General features: G+C 44.7%; 1 protein-coding gene across 1 annotated transcript in view; it reads right to left on the reverse strand.

The window, feature by feature from the left end:
• HEPHL1 (hephaestin like 1) overlaps positions 1-11,248 on the reverse strand; it is a 32,870-nt gene extending 21,622 nt beyond the window's left edge. The window contains exons 1-2 of the mRNA XM_035542524.1: positions 11,079-11,248; positions 629-873 (exon numbers count right to left, since the gene is read on the reverse strand). Of these exons, the coding sequence (XP_035398417.1) occupies positions 629-873; positions 11,079-11,248 (415 nt within the window). The remainder of the gene's footprint in view (positions 1-628; positions 874-11,078) is intronic.
• Positions 11,249-24,143: the final 12,895 nt, after the last annotated feature.

The following is a 24,143-nucleotide window of genomic DNA, read 5'->3' on the forward strand; positions in this document are numbered from 1 at the left end:
TATTCAAAAACTGTTGACAGTTAAGATCAATTACTTATCAGTAGATTAAGCTTTTAAAAAAACAGGCTTTAATTTTTCCATGTTTCTTTACTCTCATCAAACACATACACATTTTGTCAGCTTAAATTATACATCTTCTCACAGAAAACTGATGAGAGTGATAAATGTAGGCAAATCCATACACCTCTAACCAAAATACACATGCATAGGTTTGAATTCTGAATTTGATTCTGAAAATTATATCATGTATATTATACACCTATAAAGAGAAAAAACATTCACTTACAAGAACTCTATCTATTCAACAGGCTAGACATAGAAAGAAGGAAGGAAAATACTTCTGTGACTAATAATTCAGGAAAATAATTCAGGGAAAAAAAGACCCACCTAACCTGTTTCAGTGTTGGATTTATCCCAGGCGTCAAAGGTTTGTGGCAAAAGTTTTAAGAAATGAGGATGTTCCTGGTTTTATTCATCAGTTGCAATTACTGATGGGTTTATGAGAGGGTGATCTAAAGTCCTCTGATGTCAATGGCCAGAACAATAAATACTTGGACAAGCTTCTAGCCCTGACATTTGCTACTCCAGGGGAAATGGAGAAGAAAAGAGAGGGCAAATCAGTTTTTACCTTCAGAGTCCTTGTCATAGAAGACCCCATGTGGATGCACTGAGTATGGACGGGAAGCAAAGTTTTTCAAATGGACAATAAAGACATCCTCTTCTTCTGCCTTCAGGACTGGCCCAAGGAATCCCAGCCAGGCTTCTTTGGGGATTTCCTGGGAGTATGTGTCATCAGTGAATTGCCTAAAAATAGCCTTTTTGTACACACGTCCTATCCGGTTGGCTCCTCTTGTTGCATACACGCTTGCAAACCTGGTGTTGAGAAGGGAAAATAATTTAGAGACTAAAAATTCCTTGAAGAGTAGATCAAATAACAGGTGCTTACAGTGCAGATAATAGTTCCCAGGGACAAATCACATAGCTAGTGGATCTAAGAGTGAGGAGTCAACCTGGACAACGTTATCAGGGTCCATGCCCCTTCCTGTGCAGTAACAGTTATCCTGCTTGCAGGTACTACACAGGTACTACGAACAAGTCTTCACTTGAGGACCAGCCACCCAGGACTTTCTGTACAGTTTTAGCACCTTCTCACTCTTTTGCAAGGGCAAAACCTCACATCTAAATGCATGACTGTGCAGGAGAAGAAAAACAAATTAATTCAAAGTTTTTTCTAAAGCCAATAAGAGCAATTATAATCAACTAGTTTGGCAACCCATAAGAGTAGCATAAGATGTTTTTGCATGAAAGGCATAATTTCTACTTTACAGAACCCACGTTTTATAGCAATTTCAAGTGACGGAGAGCCCACCACATGGTCAGTGGCTGACACGTTGTGGCTATTAAATTCCTGCTCCCTTCAAATTCCAAACTGTATTTGCAGTCTAAAATCATCTAGTTCCATATTCCAACAACTGGTTCCCATCATGACCTGTCTCAGATCAAAGAGGCCACATACCATCAGGAATTTATTTTCTAGGCAGACACTTGCACAAGTTTTAATTAATTGATTAAACTGCCTCCTACATTTCTTCTGGACAAACCAAATGCACTGACATTCTTTATGCCACAACCTTCCCTGGCGTTCTTTTCTGAAAGCCTTCCAATATTGCTCTATCTCTTTTGAAGTCTGAACACAAGAACTTCACATAATATGCAAGTAATATTGCAGTTAAAGGTGCTCCCTGTCAATACTTCTTATACAACTAGAAATTAGTTTTGCCCTTTTAACTATAATTTCATACTGGAAACCGATGTTTAGCCCATCTGTCATGATACTAAATCTTTTTTACTTCTCTCTAGAATACATCTGACAAGTACGATACACACCCTTCATCCCTAAGTATCCCACACAGTGTCCAAATAACCGCACTTGCCACAGAACCAGGAGTGGACTGTATGACCAGCTTCAACATAGTTGACTGCTCCATGAGGTTTTGCATCCCTTGAAGATTGTTTGAACTTTAACACTTCCTAAAACAAACTCATTAAAAAGTTGAGCTAAATTTTCCTGAAGTATCACTGGCACAAACATGGCAATTCCATATTTATAGTGAATTTTTGTGACTGATCAGTTCACCTTCTTGAACACTTTCTGTTTTGCCATTTCTGTACACTACCAACAGCATCAGTGTTGGATGTCACATGAGTTGAAAGGTATAATTTGCTATAATTTCTTCACTATAAGATCCAATGCTCCCCTTTATCAAGCCATCTCTACAGAATCACAGAATCATCTAGGTTGGAAGAGACCTCCAAGATCACTGAGTCCAACCTCTGACCTAACATTAACAAGCCCTCCACTAAACCATATCACTAAGTTCTACATCTAAACATCTTGTAAAGACCTCCAGGGATGGTGACTCAACCACTTCCCTGGGCAGCCCATTCCAATGCCTAACAACCTTTTCCGTAAAGAAGTTCTTCCTAATATCCAACCTAAACCTCCCCTGGCGCAACTTTAGCCCATTCCCCCTCGTCCTGTCACCAGGCACGTGGGAGAACAGACCAACCCCCACCTCGCTACAGCCTCCTTTAAGGTACCTATAGAGAGCGATAAGGTCGCCCCTGAGCCTCCTCTTCTCCAGGCTGAACAATCCCAGCTCCCTCAGCTGCTCCTCATAAGACTTGTTCTCCAGATCCCTCACCAGCTTCGTTGCCCTTCTCTGGACTCGCTCGAGCACCTCCATGTCCTTCTTGTAGCAAGGGGCCCAAAACTGCCTGCTACCTTAACTCACAACATCCCCCAACTGTGGCCATTGCACCCCTGTGGCCACTGCCTAAACCAGATCGCTGAAGTGATAGAAATCTGAAAACCTCCCAAAAGAATGGTTTTTAATTTGAAAAATGTGGTTTATAATACAGACTCCTCAAGAGCTATTTTGATACAAATGAAAGCATTGCCAGTGATACCACTGTGGCAGAAACAGCTGCCTAGAACAGAGAGGAAAGGATGGAAGCTTCTCAGCCTGGTTCACCACTGAATAAATTATGTTAGAAAAATACACCCAAAAATATCTTGTTAAGGAGTGAGCTGCCAATAAGTCTGGATCTTCAGCAAATTAGCAGCTCTGTGGTAACTCTGTGTGCACAGCGAGACCTGGCAAGTCACCCTGTGCTCGCCCAGGAGAAGATACCTTCCACTGCCTGGGGGAAGAGCTGCTACCAGAGACCAGTGGGTGGTGGTAGTAGCAGTGCAGTGTGAACGCCCAAGCTGCTTTACCTCATGGCAATGTATTCCTGTGGCTGTGCCCTAATTCGAATTATAAATTGGTGTTTAGAATGGTTTAAAAGAAATTTTCTCTGGGAAAAAAAGTCAAATAGATCCTTTTTTTTTATTAAGTACTTATTTTCAGCAGGTTTTTTTTACCATTTTTATAAGCAGCCAAATACTTTACATGAGGCACTGCAATGGCACCATGCTTCCCCGATGACATAGCTTTTATAGCCCTGGCTATCTGGCCAGACAACATTGCATGCTCTCCCATAACTTCAGATCTCTGGGACACACTGCCTGCTCTGCAGAACTGTACTCCAAGAAAAAAAAAAACAGTCACTTCTTGGCCTGGCATGTTCAGATGCTTGACATGAGTCTAGCTCCTGTAAATGCACAGAACGGGGAACCCAAAACCCATTACAGTATTGAGGTTCAGGAAATCGCCCTGAAGGTTTAGTCACTGAAGACTTCCTTGGTGCCTAAAGCTGTGCTACAGGTCATCTTAGCTAGCATTTCTGTTGACCAGATCTGTGCCCATCTCCTATTCAAAGACATCTAGAAGGCAGGGAAAAAAAAGTATTTTTAGTGGCAGCTTTCTGAAATGAGGTCCATTCAAGTAACCCATCCATTCAGAGCTGCAGAGCCCACTGTCTGTAACAGGTATCCTACAGCTAGTCACAAAGCAGGTGATGCTCTTCTACGCTGAGCATCAGGAGATGCAAAAGTCATGCAGTCAGCAAGGGATCACAGCACAGAAGCAGAAACTTACCCTCTTGGGTCTGTTTAGCTATGGGTTTTAGTTAACCACAGTCTAAGAGAAAATAACCAATCAATTCTTGGAGACAAATTCCCACACCCCACTGATGCTCTCAGCATTGTGTTCTGGACTCAGGCTCATCCATAGCTCCCTTTCCTACCAGACCCACACTTTCCAAAGGGCAGAAGAGCTTCCTGCCCAAAAGGCACCGATGATGCCCTTGGAATTTCTTGAAATGCAGACACTTCAGCCTCACTCCTCCTTCTGTCTGGGAAAGGCTAGATCCCACTTCTGCCTATACAGAGACATCTATTTTCAGCGTGCCCTTTTGGTTGCCCTCCACAAATCGAGACCAGAGCACGCTGGTTGTTGTGAGTCTCATTCTAGGTGTCCAGGCTTCCCCATTTCATCCAGGAGGACTTCTGGGGTGCCCACCTCAGCCTTTCAAGTAGATGGCAGCTCTCTGAAACTCTTTACATGGGTTGCTGTGCTGTACATTACAGTCCTTTGCATAAAGACTGCCCACACTGGAACTAACAGTATCAGCCACAGAAATCTCATAGAAAGGATGTACAGGCATTAGTGACTTCTCCTTTGCACCCCCAGATGCTGAAAAAATTGGTCACTTCATGTGGGCACGCTGTGGGGCTGGTACCTTTACCCAGTGCCACAGTGCAGCCAGAGGATGTGTCAGAGGGAGCTGGCACAGGCTCGGTTCCATGTCCTCTGCTGCTCCATCTGTGGGACACAGGTTTTTGCCCTGTCCCTCTTCTTTCTTTCAGTGAGAGCATCTTCTCAGTGTGAAGTCTCCAATGCTGGTGTTGCACCAGTGCACCCAGATGCACCAGTGCATCTCCCACTCCTGGGTTCCTTCCCATCTCCAGAGTCCCTCCGAGATTTTCCCTGCTGCAGGATTTCATCTTGTGTTTTTGACAACAGCATTCTCAAAGACCATTCCCTGTCTTCTTCTGATGGTGTTTGCTTCTTTGGGAAGCACTTCACATTTCCAGCCACCTCGTTAAACATCCCCTTCCCCTGCATCTCCTGTTTTGTTTTTTCCCACTCACTGACTTTCCAATACATTATTGTAGCAGCAACTTCTTCAAATGTTGTAACAGTTAAACACATCCAGTTCTCTAAATCTGCCTTTGTTTCTTTCTTCTAGTGATCACAACGTGCCTATTCTATTGGGCTCCACGTGACAAAATTTCTCCTACCTCTCACTTCTCTTTTGCTGCAAGCAGGCAAACCTCCCTGTTTCTTCATGCTCCCCTGCTCACTTCACATCACTTTACCCTCATCATGCCTTTGTGATATCACTGCCTGAACCTCTTCTATCCTTCAGGTCTTGTGCGGATGTGAGAGCTGCTCTTCTGAACCTTGACTGTCTCTCCAACTCAGTTGTCAGCCTGCGCTTCATGGGCAGAAAGTCATAATGATCAGCCAGTCCTACTCCTTGTAGGGAAGGGGAACCCTCCATCCCCTGGAGTTGTACCCATGCAAACTTTCTAAATTCCCTCAGAAACTCTTCAGTGGTCCTTCCTTTTCCTCCTGTAATCAAGGCAGTCTTAAGTTTACATATGGAGGTAAGCAGGTTTGTAAATCAAGGCATAAAAAGATCTTGTTCAGACCAGGAAAACGATACAAATCCTTCTGTTATTTCTCTGTCTGATTTCATTTTACCTACCAACCATTCCCAGCAGTTCTCAAACTCCAAGAAAAGACGGCAATGTACATGAGAGGGACAGGGAATTATTAATAGGTGATAAACTCTAATTCCTAAAAAACAGTATTAATGTGATTACAGCAAGCCATCCCCCTACAATGATGAACATTAAAACTCCTCCAAACGAGAGAAAGAGTGAAATGAGTGTTGTCTAGACTCTTCTTCAATGAATTCAAGAACAGACATGAAGATATTCTGCTGTCTCAGGGTAGGACCGTGAGTTAAGTGTAATTTCTATACCTGTTCCTTCTATCACACAGAAAATGTACTTTGCCTGGATTTTTACCTTTTTTATGTTACCTGTGATCTTTATAACCAGAGATACAATCTAATAGGGGTTAGATTTTTCATATGGTGCTTATGTGAGTACCACATTACAGTGTACATGAAGAGACGTACACACTGTGCACAGCAAAGCAAACACTACAGGGCATGGAGCCAGATCCCTCACCGATACAGTTCTGAAGCTTGCTGAGTTGGTTTGTTATCATAATCACCACTGAAAAATCAACACTTCAGACAACTACCAGATGAGGAGTCTTGAATTTTCTCCTGCAGTTAATGTGCCCAACAGCTGCTGCATGTTCCTGGGTGCAGCTGTAGGTAAACACAAACTTTCTTTTCCTATTATTGCTCCACTAAAGTCCCATAGGTTTTGCAAAGGCAATAATTTATGCAAATACCCTTATGTGTTTCTTCCCTAAAATCTGTTGGTGAAACCTTATTCTCTACCCTCTTTGCATACTCTATGTCTGAGTTTATAACAGTTTTTTCCCTAAAAATTCCCCAGCTTTCTCATGGCTGGAGTAAGCTACGACAGTGCCCATGGTTCCCCTGTCATTTTAACCCCTGGGTCATGCAACCTGCTCAGAGTAACCCTCTGCCAGACCACAGCTCCCGTTCTATGGCCAAAACAATGCCTGTGCTAGAGGGATGACCGGTGGAGGGGGACCAGCAGTACCAGCTCACGTGTGTAGGTGGTGCCCTGACCGCACGCCATCAAACAAGATGAGTTGTGTGCCCTCGAATGACAGAGGCACAATGTCCTCAAAAGGGACTTGAGACCTTTTCTGACCCACAATGGCAACTGACGAGGTCAGTAAAACCCAAAAACCTCTAAACGAGGCTCCAAAGTGTCACAGGTTTCTCTCCTAGGGTGAACTTCTCCTTCCACTGAAGCCAGTGACAAAACTCCCCCCAGACTTCATTACAGCCAGGATTTCACTTTTCATGCCCTTTTGATGCCGACCCTTCCTACAGTGATGTTCTCTGCTGATGCAATTGGGTCATTTGGCCGCGTAATTACTCAGCCATTAGTTTAGCATCTGTGATGACAGTTTTACCGTCATTTATCTGGGTGGGATCTCCTCGTAGGCAAGTTTTACAAACTGTGTTTGATGCTGCGGTAACAAAAAATACCCGTTAGTGTTGGTGGGTGCAAGATTTAGCCCAGATAAATATAACTTTGGTGGCATAAGGAGAGGGGATGACTGGTTACATCAGGCAAACTTAATAACATCTACCACCAGCAGAGCAAGATTTAAGTGCCCATCATATAAACTAGCACCAAATTAATTTAAAAGGATTATCAACCAAACTTTAATCCTGAGGGCTGAGCCACAATAGGGAGGGAAAGACTAAAGTATGTCAAGCCACAACAGCCAAGTGCATTCTTATTTTGAAAGGCCATTGCCTTTGTGGCCATTAAAGTGAGCAGGCAGTGTCTGAGCTCACCCTCCTGCTGCACCAATATCCGTGTCCTAACCCACGACATCTCACGGGGATCTGCAGCACGTCCAGCAGCACTGACAGCTCCTTGCACCTTGCATGGCCAGTCTACCACGTGGATGTGGTCAACTGGTGTCAACCCTTCCACCAGTTATATCAGGTGGGAGGGGATGCCGAAAACCTCCCCACCTGTATTCAGTGGCTGTAATTTGGATTTATCTCTATTTTCCAAAGTACTGTGGGTTTCAGAAAATGCCAGCTTGATGTTTGAAGGAAGAACTGAGAGTGAAACATTTTAGCCCCGTTCGCAACAATCCAAATTATGAAAATTAGTGGAACAGCTTGAGGCTTCAAGTAGACTAGACAAAGGGCAGAGGCAAGCAGCCTCATTACTCTCTTTACATGAGAAGCACTGATGCGCAGCGAGATACTTGCCCTGTGCAAGCAGCAGGCTGGCCCTTGAGCATGGCAGCAACACAAATCATCATCAAAATTAACATCCGAGCAGGATAGTTACGCTAACACAGGGCTGCGTTCGGGTTAATCAGCTCTGATGAGAGGCAAACTTTTCACCTCACGCCCAGGGAGGTGCTGAGGCAGCTCCACGGCTTCTGGTTGGGCAGGCAGCTCACTCAGCACCAGCACAGCAGGAACCGAGCAGCCTTGTGCCAGAGCCCGCTCCCTGATTTCAGCCCCATGCCTCAGCTGCCGAGGTCTGCTTTCTGTAAAGCAGCCTCATCGCTGCTAAGAACCAAAGGCTGAGGAATATGTTATCAGCTTTGGCACAGCAACATTGAAATCGTCTTTTGAATCTCACTATCTGATCCAGGTAATGTAACACTTTCCATTACACAATTGCTAATTCAGCATCTTTATTAAGGAGCAAAGAATAAGTGTTTTTGATTGTATCTCTGTGGGCTAGCTGGAATCAAAGGGAACATTCCTTTTTGTATATGCACCTGCCCTTTTAAAGATAAGCAGTTTATATGCAAGCTCTTTATCTGCACTTCCCTATCAATTAAACTGGGATTGTGTCCCATCAGATGAATGCTGAGAGGATGCATCACAAGGTGAGAAGTGCTCGGCTCAGCGAGCCCGAGTATTGCTGCTTGCTGAACACAACTGGCTCAAAATGCATCCCTGCCCCTACCTAGGAACTGGTCCTTAAACTTCATAAGTGGAATTGCATTTTTCTTACTATCCATAGGAACCAATTAGTTAGCTGACAGGTAAACCATTAGTATACAGCTTTAAATTTACATTAGAATTCACATTAAAGAGCTAAATATTCAGAATAACTACAATTGGTTCACAGTTTAGTCCATGTACCTATCCAGAGAAACTATTATTTCAGAATACAGCAGGTTTGTTCTGTCTTAATTCAATACACCTTGGAAATGGAGTAAACTAGTTACAGGAATGGTTTTATTATTCTGCAGTAGAAGACTTCACTTAGGGAGCTAGTTCATCACAAACAGCTCCCAAACTTTGAACATATATAGTCTACTTTAAAATCCAGATTACATTCCCTCTGTGGGTAATCCCTCTGGAATTAACATTCTCTAATGGTTACATTACAATGCTGACTGACGACATAAGCTATCATCCCTCCCTATCATGCCAAGAAGGCATTACTTTAAGGTCTCAGTACCTTGATGTTAATATGTAAAGCCAGTACCTCTCTTACTTTAAGGTAAATGTGCCACTTGGTGTTCAGGGAGCTCAAAGTGCAGGTAGCCTTAAAAGCAGGTTTTACAGAAGAGGTTCCAGGTCTTTCTGCAGTATTAGGGAGGATTTACAGAAAACAGCCCTTCACTTAAAGCTCATCTCTTTCCAGTGAGAGATCTTCCAGTTTAGAGAGGAGAGGAAGTTATCCTCTGGCAAAAAGAGTAGGGAAGTGAGAAATGCCAGTGTTTAACAGAGCCTTTCCAGCAATGTTATTCATGGGTTAGGAACAAAATATTATCCTGAATCCCACCTAAAAGGGTAACATTTGTTGAGTTGGATAATATCTGGGACATCCAGTTGTTAAGAGCATAAACATAAGACTTTATTGAAAAATAAAACTCTTTCTTGCCTCCTTCTTGTGGCAAAAACTCTTCATTTATTTAATCTGACTGATAGTGATTCTGAAATTACCAACCACTAGAGAAAAGTCCTGCTTCTGCCTAAAGCAACAGAAAGGACATTTCCATTTCTAACTCCGGGGACACAGCACAGAGCTCCCAGAGTGCCTTCAGACACCAGAATCTCCTCCCTCCCTCACAGCTCCCATCCCAACCCCAGGCCTAGACTTGGAGGAAGGACCCCTAAACTATCCCTGGGTTGTCAAAGATATTGGTCAAATCTTAAAAATACTCCCATTAGTGTTTGAAGGCCACACTATAGAAAGGCACTGAGGGTTTGTGCCATCTCCTCCTGATGTCCAGGCAAGCTGTCCTGGCACGGCAGCGATACGGAGCCAACGCCAGCAGTGAGGGCACAAGGACAGGTGCCTGTCTGCCTGTTTTCCTCTGGCCGAGGCATGATTCATCACGGAGCTTACCTATGCACTCCATTTTCAGCACAGGACTTCAATGTCATCATTCACAGCTGTACGTTTAAGCACCTACCTAAACAGATGTCCTAAACTGAAGTCTCCACAGCTGAATACGTTGCAGGAGTATATGGATAATCGTCTTGAATCTCATTCATAGGTATTATACACATCTGAATTTTACAAAGTCGTACCAAACCCCCAATTTCTATCATCTCACCAAGAGCAAAGTCACGAGTGCTTGCCTGTCAAATGCTCCTCTGTGTCTTATTGCAAAGAGCTGTGTCTGATTGCGGTGAAGTTGCAATTTCACTTTGGACGATGTGTCCTAGAAATTCCTGCCTCTCCATGAAACACACACACAGAGGGGATTTTTAACCCCCTTTTGAACCTGCTCTAAAATCGTTCTTTTATGTTGCCCATAGAAATTGTGGAGTTTCCCTCTTTGGAGATCTTCAAAAGCCACCTGGACCTTGTGCTGGGCATCCTGCTCTGAGTGTCCCTGCTTGAGCAGGGGCTGGACCAGGTGGACCCAGAGATGCCTTCCAACCTCAGCCATGCTGTGATCCTCTAATCCACTACAATTCTTTGACGAATCTTTGGTAAATATCACCTCCTTAGCATCACCTTCAAATACACAACGGCTATCACACAGCCTAATCAAGTAAGATGGAAGAGAAGTCAAACAAATTCTCCTCTTGCCTAGAAGCTGAAATGCTGTCTGTGACAATAGCAAGAACAGAGGAAGGGAAAGGAAGGGAAGGGAAGGGAAGGGAAGGGAAGGGAAGGGAAGGGAAGGGAAGGGAAGGGAAGGGAAGGGAAGGGAAGGGAAGGGAAGGGAAGGGAAGGGAAGGGAAGGGAAGGGAAGGGAAGGGAAGGGAAGGGAAGGGAAGGGAAGGGAAGGGAAGGGAAGGGAAGGGAAGGGAAGGGAAGGGAAGGGAAGGGAAGGGAAGGGAAGAGACATCTTAAGACATTTACAGCAACATTAACCACATCAGTCAATTTTGTTTAGAGCCCTCACTGTATCTCCAGTTTATGAAAGCCCCTGATGACTTACTTGTCCTCCAAGAGGTTCTGTCCCGTGATCAGATTTTTCCCAGATGGTGCATAGTCCCAGTTCTCTTCCACAATCCCGAGGTAGTAGGTTCTGATTTTTGTTTCCACCACTGTGAACAGGCAGAGGAACCCAAGAGTGCGAAGGCAGCCACCACCTCGCACAGGAGGCATTTGTAGTTGTGATTGCGAGGCTGGCAGCAGGCAGGCAGCAGCAGGATGCACCACGGAGAGCTCACCCCTCCCTCCCGGCTCTTGACAAGTTATAAATAAGGAATGGACAGGGCAAAGCTCCTCCTTTTCAGCAGGTTAGGGCTGGGATAGGTAGAGAGCCTTGCTATGCAGAGCAGGGCTAGGGAGGAGGTTGCTGCCATAGTAGGACTCTTGCCAATCCTTCGGTGAATGCATAAATTGCTCATTTACCTGTCCAGGCTAGAGCCAGTTGGTGTTTCTTGGAAGTCTGAATGCTTTTTTGTCCCCTCTTTTCCAGACTGGTTGGCATGGCACATTGGGACAGGGTGGTTTTTTATGGTCTTTTTGTCACCCCTGTCAACTCCCCCTTCTGTTTTATTTATTTATTTTTATTTTATTTTTTATTTCTTTATCATGTCTGAAATTTCTAAAGCTAGCACCTTGCTTCCTTCATTGGGTTTATTCAGTGACATAACACTAATTTATAATGGTGCACTATCAGAGAGAGAGAGGGAGAATTTGCCAGTACCCCTCACATTTCTCGGATTTTCTGACCAATTTATTATGATGGAATGTGGTCTGGTTGTATTCAGGTCTAGAGTGCCCAAAACAAAGCACTTTTTTACAAAGATTTCTGAAAATTAGATCCCCTGGAAGGTCTTTCCATTTGGACATTAAGAATGAATGCACAAATATTACCTTTTTATTAAACTTCCTAATTAACATGCCCACATGGTTCTGTAGAAAATCAATCCCTTCTTTTGTAGCCTGACTTCCTCTAAGAGGACATTGGTATTACCATCTTGGTGAAGTCAGATGTAAACCTATAAACGGTATAAACCTATAAACCTAATTGATAGGGTTTTTGAAACCACTTAGGCAACATCCCCAAAGAATCACCTAGGTGACAAGACACTTAGAGCCATACTACCCTCTTATTAGTTTTTAACTGACGAAAGACGTTAAACTCTGCAGTTCTGTAATGCAGCATTACAGCTGAGACTCATTTCCAGCCGTGATGGCTGTGAAATTCCCTTTCCCACTCCAGAGCCATCCGACCTCTTCCCTTTGAAGTTAATGGTCACTCCTTGCTAGGGGTGTCACAGGCTTCTCAGAGGAATTTGGTGGCCACAGGTTTATCTGCATCACTCGTAATGTATCTCTGCAAAGCGAATGTGTTTTTATGTGGCGGTTATGTGAGGTATGGACCATGGTGAGTCTTCCTTCAAGGCAGACACAGGGCGCACAGAAAGAAGGAGTATCTGGCTAAAGAAGCTTTCAGTTTCTTTAGCTGTGAGTACTGGCAGCCCAGTGTACGTGGGTAAGCATACAGACAATCGCAATCGGTCATCTTAATTCAGCTGTAAAAGCAAGAGACCCTCAGCTGTAAGCTGCTGTCTGATACGTGCTGATGTTCATTGCCCCAGGTCAATGGACTGATGAACAATGAGAAGGGTGAGAAGGGACATAACAATACAGATGCTGTACAAACAGACATCCTGAAGTATGTCACCCACTGTCTTCATGTTAATCTTGAAGACTTTGCTCTTCTCTTCGTCCTTCTGCTGCAAATCCATGCTGCCCAACCTCTTGGCATCTCACATCAGTTTCCGATCTTTCAAAACAACAATATTAAAAAATAATTTTCCACTGCTTTGTTGTGTCACTCAGTTACCCAAATGGTGCCAAGTAATAGCACCGTGATTCTAAAAAGCATAATTAGAAAGCAAAAGAAAAGACAATGACTGCAGGACAGGCTGAGGCTTTCCAGGTGGTGGCACAGCTGTCAAACATGTAAATGCGGTGGGACCAAGAGGCCAGCTGGTGGGCTATGAAGCTGGGAAGAGGCCAAGGTGACACTTGGTTAACAAGTTAACAACATCCCACTGCGGTCTTTGCACAGGGCCAGTGACCCTGCAGTCTCCTGCAGCGAATGCCTCCTTCACCCCCAGTAGCTGTCCTGAGCCCAGCAAACTGTGAGCTGCTTCTCAAGCACCTGAGTTTACAGAACCGGGTGCCTGTTACATGAAAGTTTATTGCCATAATGTAGTTAGGTTTTTGCATTTCAATAGGATGTGTTTGTTTAGAGGATAGCATGTATGAGTTTGAATGAGTTTGTATACAGCTCAATTGCTTAAATCAAAAATTTGCATGGCATTAGAGATATTTAAAGAACAGGTACAAGGTAAATTTCATCCAGACAGTTTTGCTATAACCGTCTCTCTTTTTGCTTTTTTGTAACTAAAGAGCTCTGTTATATGTTTAACATAAGTCTGTATACGTGGACTCACATAATCCAAAGTGCATCGAGCTAATGGGGAATAGGGAGAGGAAATGTCTAATTCTGAGCTGGCACCTGACAGCACTATGGTCATAAATACTTGTAGTGCTATGTCCTAGTTTTTCTATTGCTCTTCATGTGCCTGGGATTGGCTCCTGGCTGCTTACTTGCTAGAAGAAAAAAATATTAAAAAGCCAAATACAAAGTTATTTATTTGTCTTTTACTGGAAATTTCTTTTCTGTAACAGGAATAATGTCCAGACATTAGCACTCTGTATCAGAAACGTGTTGTAAGTCTGGTAAACGCCTTAGTTTGGCTTCAGCATTTACTAGATCTGGCACCTTGTATACCCTTTGCATCCACATATTAACACTTAATTACCTTGTCACATCATTAAAACCAGGCACATTTACATTCCGGAGAGGTGCTGTGGACGTGACTCAGAAAAAGATGAAAGAATAGCTGTTTTGCCCTTGCATCAGGAAAATTTCTGGGAAGTTCCCCTCCAGCAGTGAGGTAATGGGATGAAGTTTGTCCCTTTGTTCAGAATGTTTTCCGCAACAAGGTTGGACACTGGTTTCCCCAAGACTTTCTGTCCCTCTGAAGGCTAAAATTAGTGCATGGCTGGGTTTCAAAGTTTTGTAACTCATTATAATATTCAAGCAATATTCATAGGTCTGAAGAGTGAATATCTTGAGTATAAGTTTGTGAATGAGCTCTGAGACGTCACTAATGGAGATTTCTTTTAAGTACATCAGGAATGAATGTAATCCACTAAAGCCCAGACTTGTGCCACCCAATGTTAATAAATTAGCTGGAATAACTAAGTGAACTTCATGATGGACATTAGGTCAATGTCCATCAAGGTCAAGAAATTTTGGATGTGCTGATCTTCATCGAGTAGACCTTGTTTCATTAAAGTTAGTTGACATGAGTTCAGAGATAAGCCCTTTTGTTCAGACCACCTACTACTGAAAGCCAACTTGTATTCTCCTTTGAGCAGATGAGTTGATGTGCAAGCAGATTAACTCCTTGGTTCCCTCTGCTCCTTCTTGATAGCAGTACAGTTCCCATTCCTAGACACTCATTCCTGGCCTGCCTGCTATGGCACTTTTGTGTCTGCTCTGCACGCCTGGTTGGGGAATTAGTCACGTGGACAGGTGCAGGTGGACCAGGTAAGACTACCCCCAGCTGGTATTGCCACCAAACCTGGAGCTGTGCCTGTGGTGACTCTCCCAAGGTGACAAAGTCCCTTGGCAGGATGGAGACTGAAGCCAGGTAGCTGTCCAGGTTCCACGTCAGAGCCCAGATGGGTCCCCACTGTTGCCACCCACCAGTTTGGGCTCAGACCACGTGCCCAGCTCAGGGTCACACCTGGGCAGTTACCACAACAGTTGTCCAGAAATCCCCCATTCCCCCAGCACTGGGGAGTGAGGGAATGGCTGTGTGGTGTGTAGCTGCCTGCCGGGTTAAACCACAACTGCATGAAACCGAAAAGAGGGCTCCAGTTAGGTCAGAACAAACCACAGATGTTTTTTTTTCCATTGTGTGTTTGAGCCAAAGCCCATGTCTGCCACACTGAGGACGCAGGGAAATACCAAAGCTGAGTTTAGACTTTGGAGAAACTGATTGTACACAGGACAAAAGGACACTTAAAGGTGAAGATTGTAAAGGGATGCAATAATGAGAATGAAGAGTGTACTGAAAGGTGCTGCTAGTTTGAAGAGATTATAATAAATTGCCAAATAGGCTGGGCAAGTGAAATGTATTCAGCTTCAAAAGCCATTAACAAAAGGCTAAAAAAAAAAAAGGAAGTTTTGATCCTAATTAGGAGAAGCTTTTGTGTGCAGGTAGCTCATGTAACATCTGCACTGCTAAAACAAGGCTAATACCTCAACAGAACTTCAAGGCACATTATTTATGGTTTTTTATGGTGATGCCCATTGTAGCACCCAACAAACATGAAAGAGCTTAACTTTACGTCACCACCGTGGGGCAGAGTGCGTTTATTAACCCTATTATATAAATGAGGAAAGAGGAAGGTTAGGTAACTTCCAGGTGCTCACGCAGGAAGGCAGCCCGGTCTCCTGGCTCCCAGGCCAGCACTGGGAACAGCTGCCCTCCTGCCCCACCGCCGTCCCTGTTTGCTTGAATGTGATGGAGACGAGGTTCTCGTTGGACTTTCCCTCTTCACAGGAGGGATGCTCTGACCCGTTTGGTTTGTGAAACCCTTTCACACCCACCTTTGCTCCCCACTTGCAGGAACACCAGCACCAAGAGCCTCGTCTCTGCCCTGAGCAGCTCTGCTGCTTGCCCAACCTCCTCCAGCCACCCCCCGAGCATCGCAGGCTCCGCTTCCAGCCTGCCCCACGGCGCTGACCTACTTACTTGCTCTGGAGGGAATGTGTCCCTTTTGTTTTCCTCCTATGAGGTCACTGCCCCATTTTCTCCCTAGGTAAATAGGGGAGTTGTGGTGAGAAACACCAGCACTGGAAAACTAACCAGGATTTTTTAAAGCAGATAGCAGAAGAAGGTATCGAGCATTGCAGAGGGGAAAAAATAAATTAATTAAAAATAAAAATAAAAAATAAAAAAGAAGTGATGCCAATGCATCTTCGCAAGTAGTTTCCCTGCTGCAGACTCACCTCAGTCAGGCAAGCCATCCCCAAGAGTGGCATAGACATCCAAATTCCCAGCAGGCTTGTGACAATTCTTTTGGGGTCTGCTGATTTAATGGGGGGGTGTTACTTGTGGAGGACGAGCTAACAGAAATTATTTGTTGTCCTGATGACTTCTTCTGCCCAGTTCCTCCGCCTGAAAAGGAGCAAGCAGGGAAAAATGTCATGACCTTGTGGAGGCCTGGATGGTTGCCCACAGGGAGATGGTGTGATTTATGGGATCTGCAGGCGACTGCCAACACTTGTAAAGTCTTTCATTTGTGTCTACGAGGCTTTGCAATAAAGACCTGACCTGCTGCTCTTCAGTGGCTCTGTTGCTTCCTATTAAAAGAAGCCTATGTTACAACACAGTGCCATTAGATGGAGTGAAAACTTTTCAGCCCTGGTACTAAAATAGACAAGGCACAGTCTACAGAAAAATAATAAATAAATAAATAAATAAATAAATAAATACTCTTCCTTCCACAAACCCAATTATTCCCCTCAGTAACCCAACGGCACTTGAGAAATCCCCTTGAAGAGCTTTCTGTGGTCTCCCATTTGCCTGTGTTTTGGCACCCAAAGGTAATATTAAATCTTACATAGACCCTTCTGAGGATTTCTCATGTCCTCTGCCCAGCTCTTACTCAGTCTTCCCTTTCTGCTGCTGGCTATGATCCCAGGAGGTGAAGGGCACGCTTGGTATGAGTGAGACATGCAGGAGACAAGATGACCATGGATTAAGACCTTGGTGTTGGGTCGGGGCTCTTGGCATCTTCCTTTGCAAGCAAGGGCTTGTGCACCCTATGAACGGGGAGACAGCCTGGTAAGCCCTCACCAAATTTGGAGCAAATGGAGAAAATTTGCCAGTTCAGTTGAAGATCTCTCTCTGAAAGGGTTATGAAGTGAAAGGCAAATGTGCCTTTGCAGTTGTGGCCCTACCACCCCTGGGACCAAGCTGGCTGCCCCAGGCTGCTTGGAGCGATTCTGCACTGGAGTCCACTTCTGTTTCTGAAACCAGGAACAACTCAGACAGAGCCACTTTTTCCGTGCCTGTTCCCACTGATGTGACATGACGTGAGCGGAGCTTCCTCCTCTCCCCAGCCAGGTCAGGAGTTTGACGGGGCATCTTCGTGAATCACAGTGCCCGAAACACCTCCTCCAGCTCCTGCAGGACCTGGGGCAGATGGCGCAGGTCCGCAGGCTGTGTGCTTCGGAAATAAAGAGCAGACAGCAAACCCCACATCTGAGTGCCTGAGAAGACAGCCTGAGCCTCAGAAGTGCTGAGCAACCTCCCCCAGTGGAGGAAGCATGGGTTCAGCTGACTAACTGTAAGCACTCAGCCCTCGCTTCTCCATGTGTGCTCATCTGCACAGTAGGGATCATTATATCTGACTCCCTCTCCAGGTATTTGGAAGCTAATTTAGCTAATGCTTGTCAAGCACTTTAAGGTCTTCAGATGAAAGGAGCCGCAGATAGGCAAAGCACTACTATTACTATTAATTATTTCTATTGTGCAAGTAGACATGAAAGCAGCAAGGGTGGTGATTACTTGCTTCCTTTACAAGTGGCAAGACACAGTGCAAATACACAGACAGGGACCCTCCCTGCCCTGCAGTGCTCCTAATCTTACCAGCCAGATAAACCAGACAAAGGGCAAGGAAAGAAGCACAAACCCAGGGAAAGGCAGTGCATGTGATGACTTACCGCACACGTGTTTTTGGCAGCTGCTGCTTATAAAATGCACTGTTAGCCAAAAAGGACAACATTGCCATTCTGGGCTATTTGAAAATCATAAGTCAGGCTCTCAAAAATAAAAGGTGTTTGTTGGTTTGGTTGGTTGGTTGGTTTTGCTTTTATCACGGAAGACAGTAAATGCTAATTCTCCTTATTTGGTCTCCGATTTTTGAGCAGATCAGATTTTCAAGATCTTCTCTGCAGCCAGAAGGACTGAAAATGCTTAACTGATGAATAAAAGCTGACATTCTCAATGTGCAAGATTACGTGTCTGGAAACGTCATTACCAGTGGTACCAGGTCGCTGTCAGTCGGCTGCTGAGCAGGAAGGAGATGCGTGGGCACTGGGTTGCCGCTTGTCCTCCTCCCATGTGCCCGGTGAATCCCTCACCTCTCTTGGATGGACCAGGAGGCTGTCCCAATTAGCTCCCTGCTGTGATGAGATGCTCTGCAGTGAGTGATTTGTTCCTTTATCTAATGCCTGACTGGACAGATGGATGGATAGAGGAGAACAGAAAACAAAACAGAACAACACAGTGTCTCCAGCCTGAATCTGAAATCTCTCACATTTGGCTACAAAGGCACGGGGGGCTCTGGGGTGAGATGTGCTGATGTGAGGCATCCCACCCTTCCTTCAGAGCATGAAGGTGTTCAGGATATGATTCACCACGTCCCAGGTAAATCCAGCAACCACTGAACCCTTGGTTAAATGTCACTAAAATGGCTTCCTCCGACTGCTGTGTGAATCCAAGTGGTTTTCCCGTTTGCTTTTTCCCAAGGAAAGGCATCCAGTGCATTTAATGCCAGTTGGTGAACAGGCTTGGGACATCAGATACATTTTTTGGTGAACTTATCGTGGGAGGAAGATGCCTGAAGCTATCACCAGATATGAGCTGCTATAAAAGTATTAAACTACTCTTAAAAGGATCCCAGCCTCTTTCAAAAAGCAATTCTTGCAAGGAAGAGGCAGGTCACAGGGAAGTGCATCCCTATCTCATAACAGCCATATGCAATAATGCAAGCATCATAAGGAGGTTGAAAATAGATTTTAAAAGCTGGAACAGCTGTCTGCCATGCTCTGCCTCAGCTTTCCAGGTCTGCATTTCATCCCGGGCTCACACCAAGCTCCCTCATGGACGCAGCAAGTGTGCTTCCTGGCTGGGCGAGCTGTGGGCACAAAAGCCGGGGGGAGCACGAGGCGAGCTGTGCCTGCCGGAGAAGGCCCTCCAGGTTTTTGTTTTCTAAATGCATGTGGGTTCATCTCTCACTGAGCTCTTTTATGATCCCATCTCCACCCGATGTCTTCCCTCTCAGCATTTCCCAGGATCCTTTCCCGGCCTCCGCAGACCTGCCGTCATCGCACATCCTGCCCTTAGCTCAACTCGGGCCCACACCCAGTGTAAGCAACGGGTGACACCACTCAGGAACAAAAGCAATGTATGCCAGACACTTTGTTCTCCTTTAAGTCCAGCTTTTTGAAGTCTTCTTCATAGTGGCTGTGGTAGAGCCAGCTTTGCTACAGGGACTGTGTTCCAAAACCCATGGCAGCACAGTGCCACCTCTGCTAACGTGACCACAGTGCTTGGCACAAAGGGCAGCTCCTGAGCCACACAACGCTCTGCTGTCATCCCTCTCCGATACAGCACAGCCCTTCCCAGAACTACACAATCACAGAGCCTCTGGAGTCATCTGGTTCAACCCCCTGCTCCAGCAGGGCCACCTGGAGAAGGCTGCCTGGATGCCCAGGAGGCTTTTGGACATCTCCAGGGATGGAGATGGTATGTCCCTGAGGATGTGAAGAGATATGGGTAAGTGGAGACAGACAGGCCACACGTTTTCAGAAGGCACCTATAATTATGTCTACTTTCGATACCTACTTTCAGACAACAACAAAAAAAAGTCCACTTTCCTCAACACCCCCTTACCCCACCCCCCAAAATCCCTGAAGCTGCCTTCCAGTAGACACAAGAGCAGCAAAGTATAACTGATTTGAAGATGGAGATTTCTTCTTTTTGGGGGAAAATTACATGATGTGGCTGTCCATGCACGCAGTGAATCGCTTTCAGAAACCCAGACAGTGCTAACAAATTCCCAAAGGCACTTCCCACTTTGGGAAATATTGCTGCAATTGCCTCGGGCCCTTCTGCTACAGGTGATAACGTGGAGGTGTAAAACATCCTCCTACCCCACCATGAGCCCCCACGAACAACTTCGGGGCAGAGGGCTTGCACGGTCCCCTCTCCAATAAGCCAGCACCAGCTGGAAAAATCTGACAAATTTCAGGAGCTGGAGGAGCTGCATTTCCAAAGGCTTACCCAAATTTTCCACAAATATCTGTTTCTCCAATACAGCTGAAGCAGTAAGCAGATATGCTGGCAAGCAGTAATTCTGGCTAGAAACCTGACTTCATTTATGTGTTTGAAACATTACAGCTATGCCAGCACAACTCATATTGATTTTTTTATTATTATTCTTTATTTTCTTTTGGCACCAAACCAGATGGGGAAGGCAGGACAGGCAGGACTGTCCCCCTCAGAGTAACAAAACACCCGACGATGGCTGTCAGCCTTCGGGCTGCTGCCCTCTTCTCTCTGCTCTGGTGTCTGCTCTCCAGGTGCCTCACACCAGGGTTTTCTTTTAAAATCTCCCTGGCCAGAAAAGGGTTTCTCCATTTGACCAGAAACACCACCCTGGGCTGCAGGCACCTTCCCTCCCGACAGTGTCAAACAGCTCTTTCAAGCACAATCAGCAGTTTTTAACAAAAGATGCATTTCTGTGGTATATTCCCAATGTTTGCTTGCCACTGCTGAAGGCTTCCTGGGAGAAAGGTCAAGTTAGGAAGAAAGGAGAGGAATCAGCAGCAGAAGTATCATGTCTCCCCTTCTTCCAGGTAACTAGAGGCATTTCCAGTGGGTCCTGCTTTTAGCCCCAAATTCACCTGCACCCTGAGCACAGACTGGGACAAACCCCAGTGACAAAGCATGAGGCTGAGAAATGCCTCTCAGCCAAAACCAGAAAGAAGTGTTACACGAAACCAGCGAAATGAAAGCAGAAACCTCTAATTATTTTAATATTGGAGAGCAACAGTGCTGCTCAGTGTGAGGTGCACAAACAACCCTTGGCCACAGGTCATGGTTCATTGCCATTTCAGAAAACAGGGGCACTGGCACTGTGCCACCCCTGGTCAAAGCAGCTGAGTAATGAAATAAAATGAGTTTTGTGTTAAATCTAATGAACACAGACCCACGCAAGCAAGCAGTGGATAAATGCTGTGATGGTTGGTATTTTCCAGGTGTCATTTTGGCACTGTTCCCCACATCCTAGTGTACAGCAGAGCTTGTGCAGAGCATTGGTTGTGCAAACCTGGGTGAGAGTTACTGAATCACAGGGTTCCTTCCCAAAGGATTGCCTCTTGGTGGTGGCACAATTGCCCCCAGAGGAAATGATGTGTCAATGGGGAAAAGCTGTACTCAGCAGACTCTGGGTGTTGTTTCTGGGAGGGGAGAGAGCATAAGGATGTAGGAAAGGGGGTTATGTATATAAAGGAGAAATAAAAGAAAAGAAAGAAGGAAAAAATTGGGAAAATGGGTAAAATAAAAAGGAAAGATCCACCCATGTAAGCTGTTGTCCCAGTGAAGCACATGAACAGAACACACAGTGTGTTAGGACCGCATGTGCGTGATGGTACCTTGCAGTGAATATACTCCACGAGTGCAGATAGCCTCTTTTAAACTTGGTCTGGATCAACTACCATTCCACCTCTTCAAGCTCTCATATATTCTTATCATAAGCACCATAACCTTCACCAGATGATTATTTGATGTTATTTATTACAGCTGTCTCTGATCTGATTGAAGATGTGAGCCTTTTGGCATGGAGCTCCTGCTCATCTTCCTCTGCACTCGTGCTAGGTTGGCTCTGTGTTAGCTGGGGCTACGCAGGTCTGGGATACACTGAGTAAAGGAAAACCTGAATAATGCCCGTCCTACCAATTTCACCTTGCTGTTTGTACCTTTACAGGACACCCTGACACTCCCGGATACAGGCAGGCCTGCTGACGGGGTACCTGCTGCCAGAGCAGAAGGGCCAGCTGGGGCTCAGGACAGGCTATCTGCAAAACTCAGCTGATAAACCTGGCTCTGAAAAAGCCTCTTAGCAGTTTGATTCAGCGTAAACAGTGATTCTTCCTTGGGTAAATCAACCTCCCTGTCCTTCAGTGGAAGAAAACATTACCAACAAAATGTCGTGGGAAACAGCAACAAGAGATTGTTTGTGCCCTGGTGCCAAAGTGGAATAAATTGAACTGAGCAGAGCATCACTGTGCACCTATGAGATTTACACTAAAGATTTATACTCGAATAAATGACAATAGAACTGCCTGGATCCTTTTTGACGCAGAGTATCAACAGCAAATAGAGCATTTTCTGTTTATTGCGCTGCAAATGGGACACATCTATTAATAGACTAAGTGGGCAGTCAGATATGCCCTTCAGAAACCCGCACGGGGCTGTAATTCTTTGGCTTCTAACTCACGCAGTGCACCACCCAGGGAAATTGCAGGGCTGGAACTGTTTTCATTCCCAGCATGATGAACAGGAGGTTTTGCATATTTACATCTCCTCTCTCAGTGTCCAGGCTACTACACATAACTGGAAAATTAATAAAGAGTTTGTGGCTAAAAAGATAGAAATAAAAGGAGGACCAGAGCTCATGCACAGCAAGTCAATATAATCAAGAGGCATTGATCAGTGGAACACAAAATGCTTTCATTGCCTTCAAAGTCAATACTGCAGGGGGAAAAATAGATGCATACAGTTGTATACACTCACCTTAGCTGCAAAACTCTTCACAGACAAAATCCTGTTCTTCTAAGTATTTTATGGTTTCTGTTTGTTTGTTTCCATTTCTCCAGGGTGTCTATCACTTCAGAAACACAGGTAAGAGCCGAGCTCTCTGGAGATAACACAAACTTTCGGTTCGGGGATTTAAACAACTTTCCTGTGCTCTGCTTCATTCTGTGCTGCTATTCTCATTCCAGTGGAAAGATCTTCAGCAGGCATAAAATGGGCCTTCTCCCACGTTTTAACTCCTTTCCCTTGGAGATCACAGAGAAGGGCAGAACAAGAACTGTAATTCAAGCTGGACTAAGAAAGAATTTGGTTCAGTTCTCATCAAAGACTGAATACAGATCCCATTCAGTAATCTGTAAGTCTAAAAATATTCCTGAAGATAGAATTGTGTTTAATACAGCTTACCAGTATTTTTATTTTTCTTTAATGGCTAGAAGCTCTAGTCATCGGTTAAGCCCTGGAGTGAAAATTGTTGCACAAACACAGATGAAAGCACTGACCTCATCCTAAACAGTTTAAAATCTTTGTAGTAGTACAAAAGACAACAGGTTGCTGTAGATTAATTAAAAAGCACAAAACTGGCACAATATTGATTCTGTTCATTATGCACTTGCTTGGAAAAACTATTAAGTATTCAGTGGCAAAAGGTACTGAGGGGGATTTGAGACAGACACAGTTAAGTCTAGGTATTAAGTCTACACACTAAATGATCAGATGAGATAGGCTTTGGAAGGTGAAGAGAAGAAATTTAAAAATGGTCAGTAACGAAATATACAGAGATAGGAACACAGCTCAGATGAGAAAGTGCAGACATGAACCTTGTACGCTGTCCCAGAGGTCTTTGAGCCAGGGAAAATAAAAGAAAAATTGAATCAAGGTCACGGATGCTGACCCCAAAGGAGACTTTTGGCTAGATGAAAATGGAAAACATGGCATCTTAGAGATATTATGTGCAAAACAGGAGTCTATCAAAACTCCTAGCAACCAGCATATGAGATTTACAGGTAGGTTCATCTTAAATATCATTATGAAATTTCCTTATTTGCTTCTTAACTCTTCACAAAAGCTGGCAGTCTCACCCCACATGCCCCAGCTGTCAGTGCAAACTGATGACGGTCTTTAAATTGTTTTAAATTGAAGACTTTAAAGGCCATTAGGCTCTGTGCCTTTGCCCTTTCAAGGATTACCTGAGAGTTGCTTGCAAACCTCACCTTTTTGATTAATTCTTTGTTTCTTTTCCATGGAGTTGAAGCACCACCACATGAAACAGCGTGAAATGCTGTTGCCACTGACACCAGCTGAAGTTTGGGGCATGGATTCAGTAGTTCAGCTGCTTCCCTCACTTTTGCGAT

Source organism: Cygnus atratus, chromosome 1 (genome assembly GCF_013377495.2).
Source record: "Cygnus atratus isolate AKBS03 ecotype Queensland, Australia chromosome 1, CAtr_DNAZoo_HiC_assembly, whole genome shotgun sequence".
Taxonomy (NCBI): domain Eukaryota; kingdom Metazoa; phylum Chordata; class Aves; order Anseriformes; family Anatidae; genus Cygnus; species Cygnus atratus.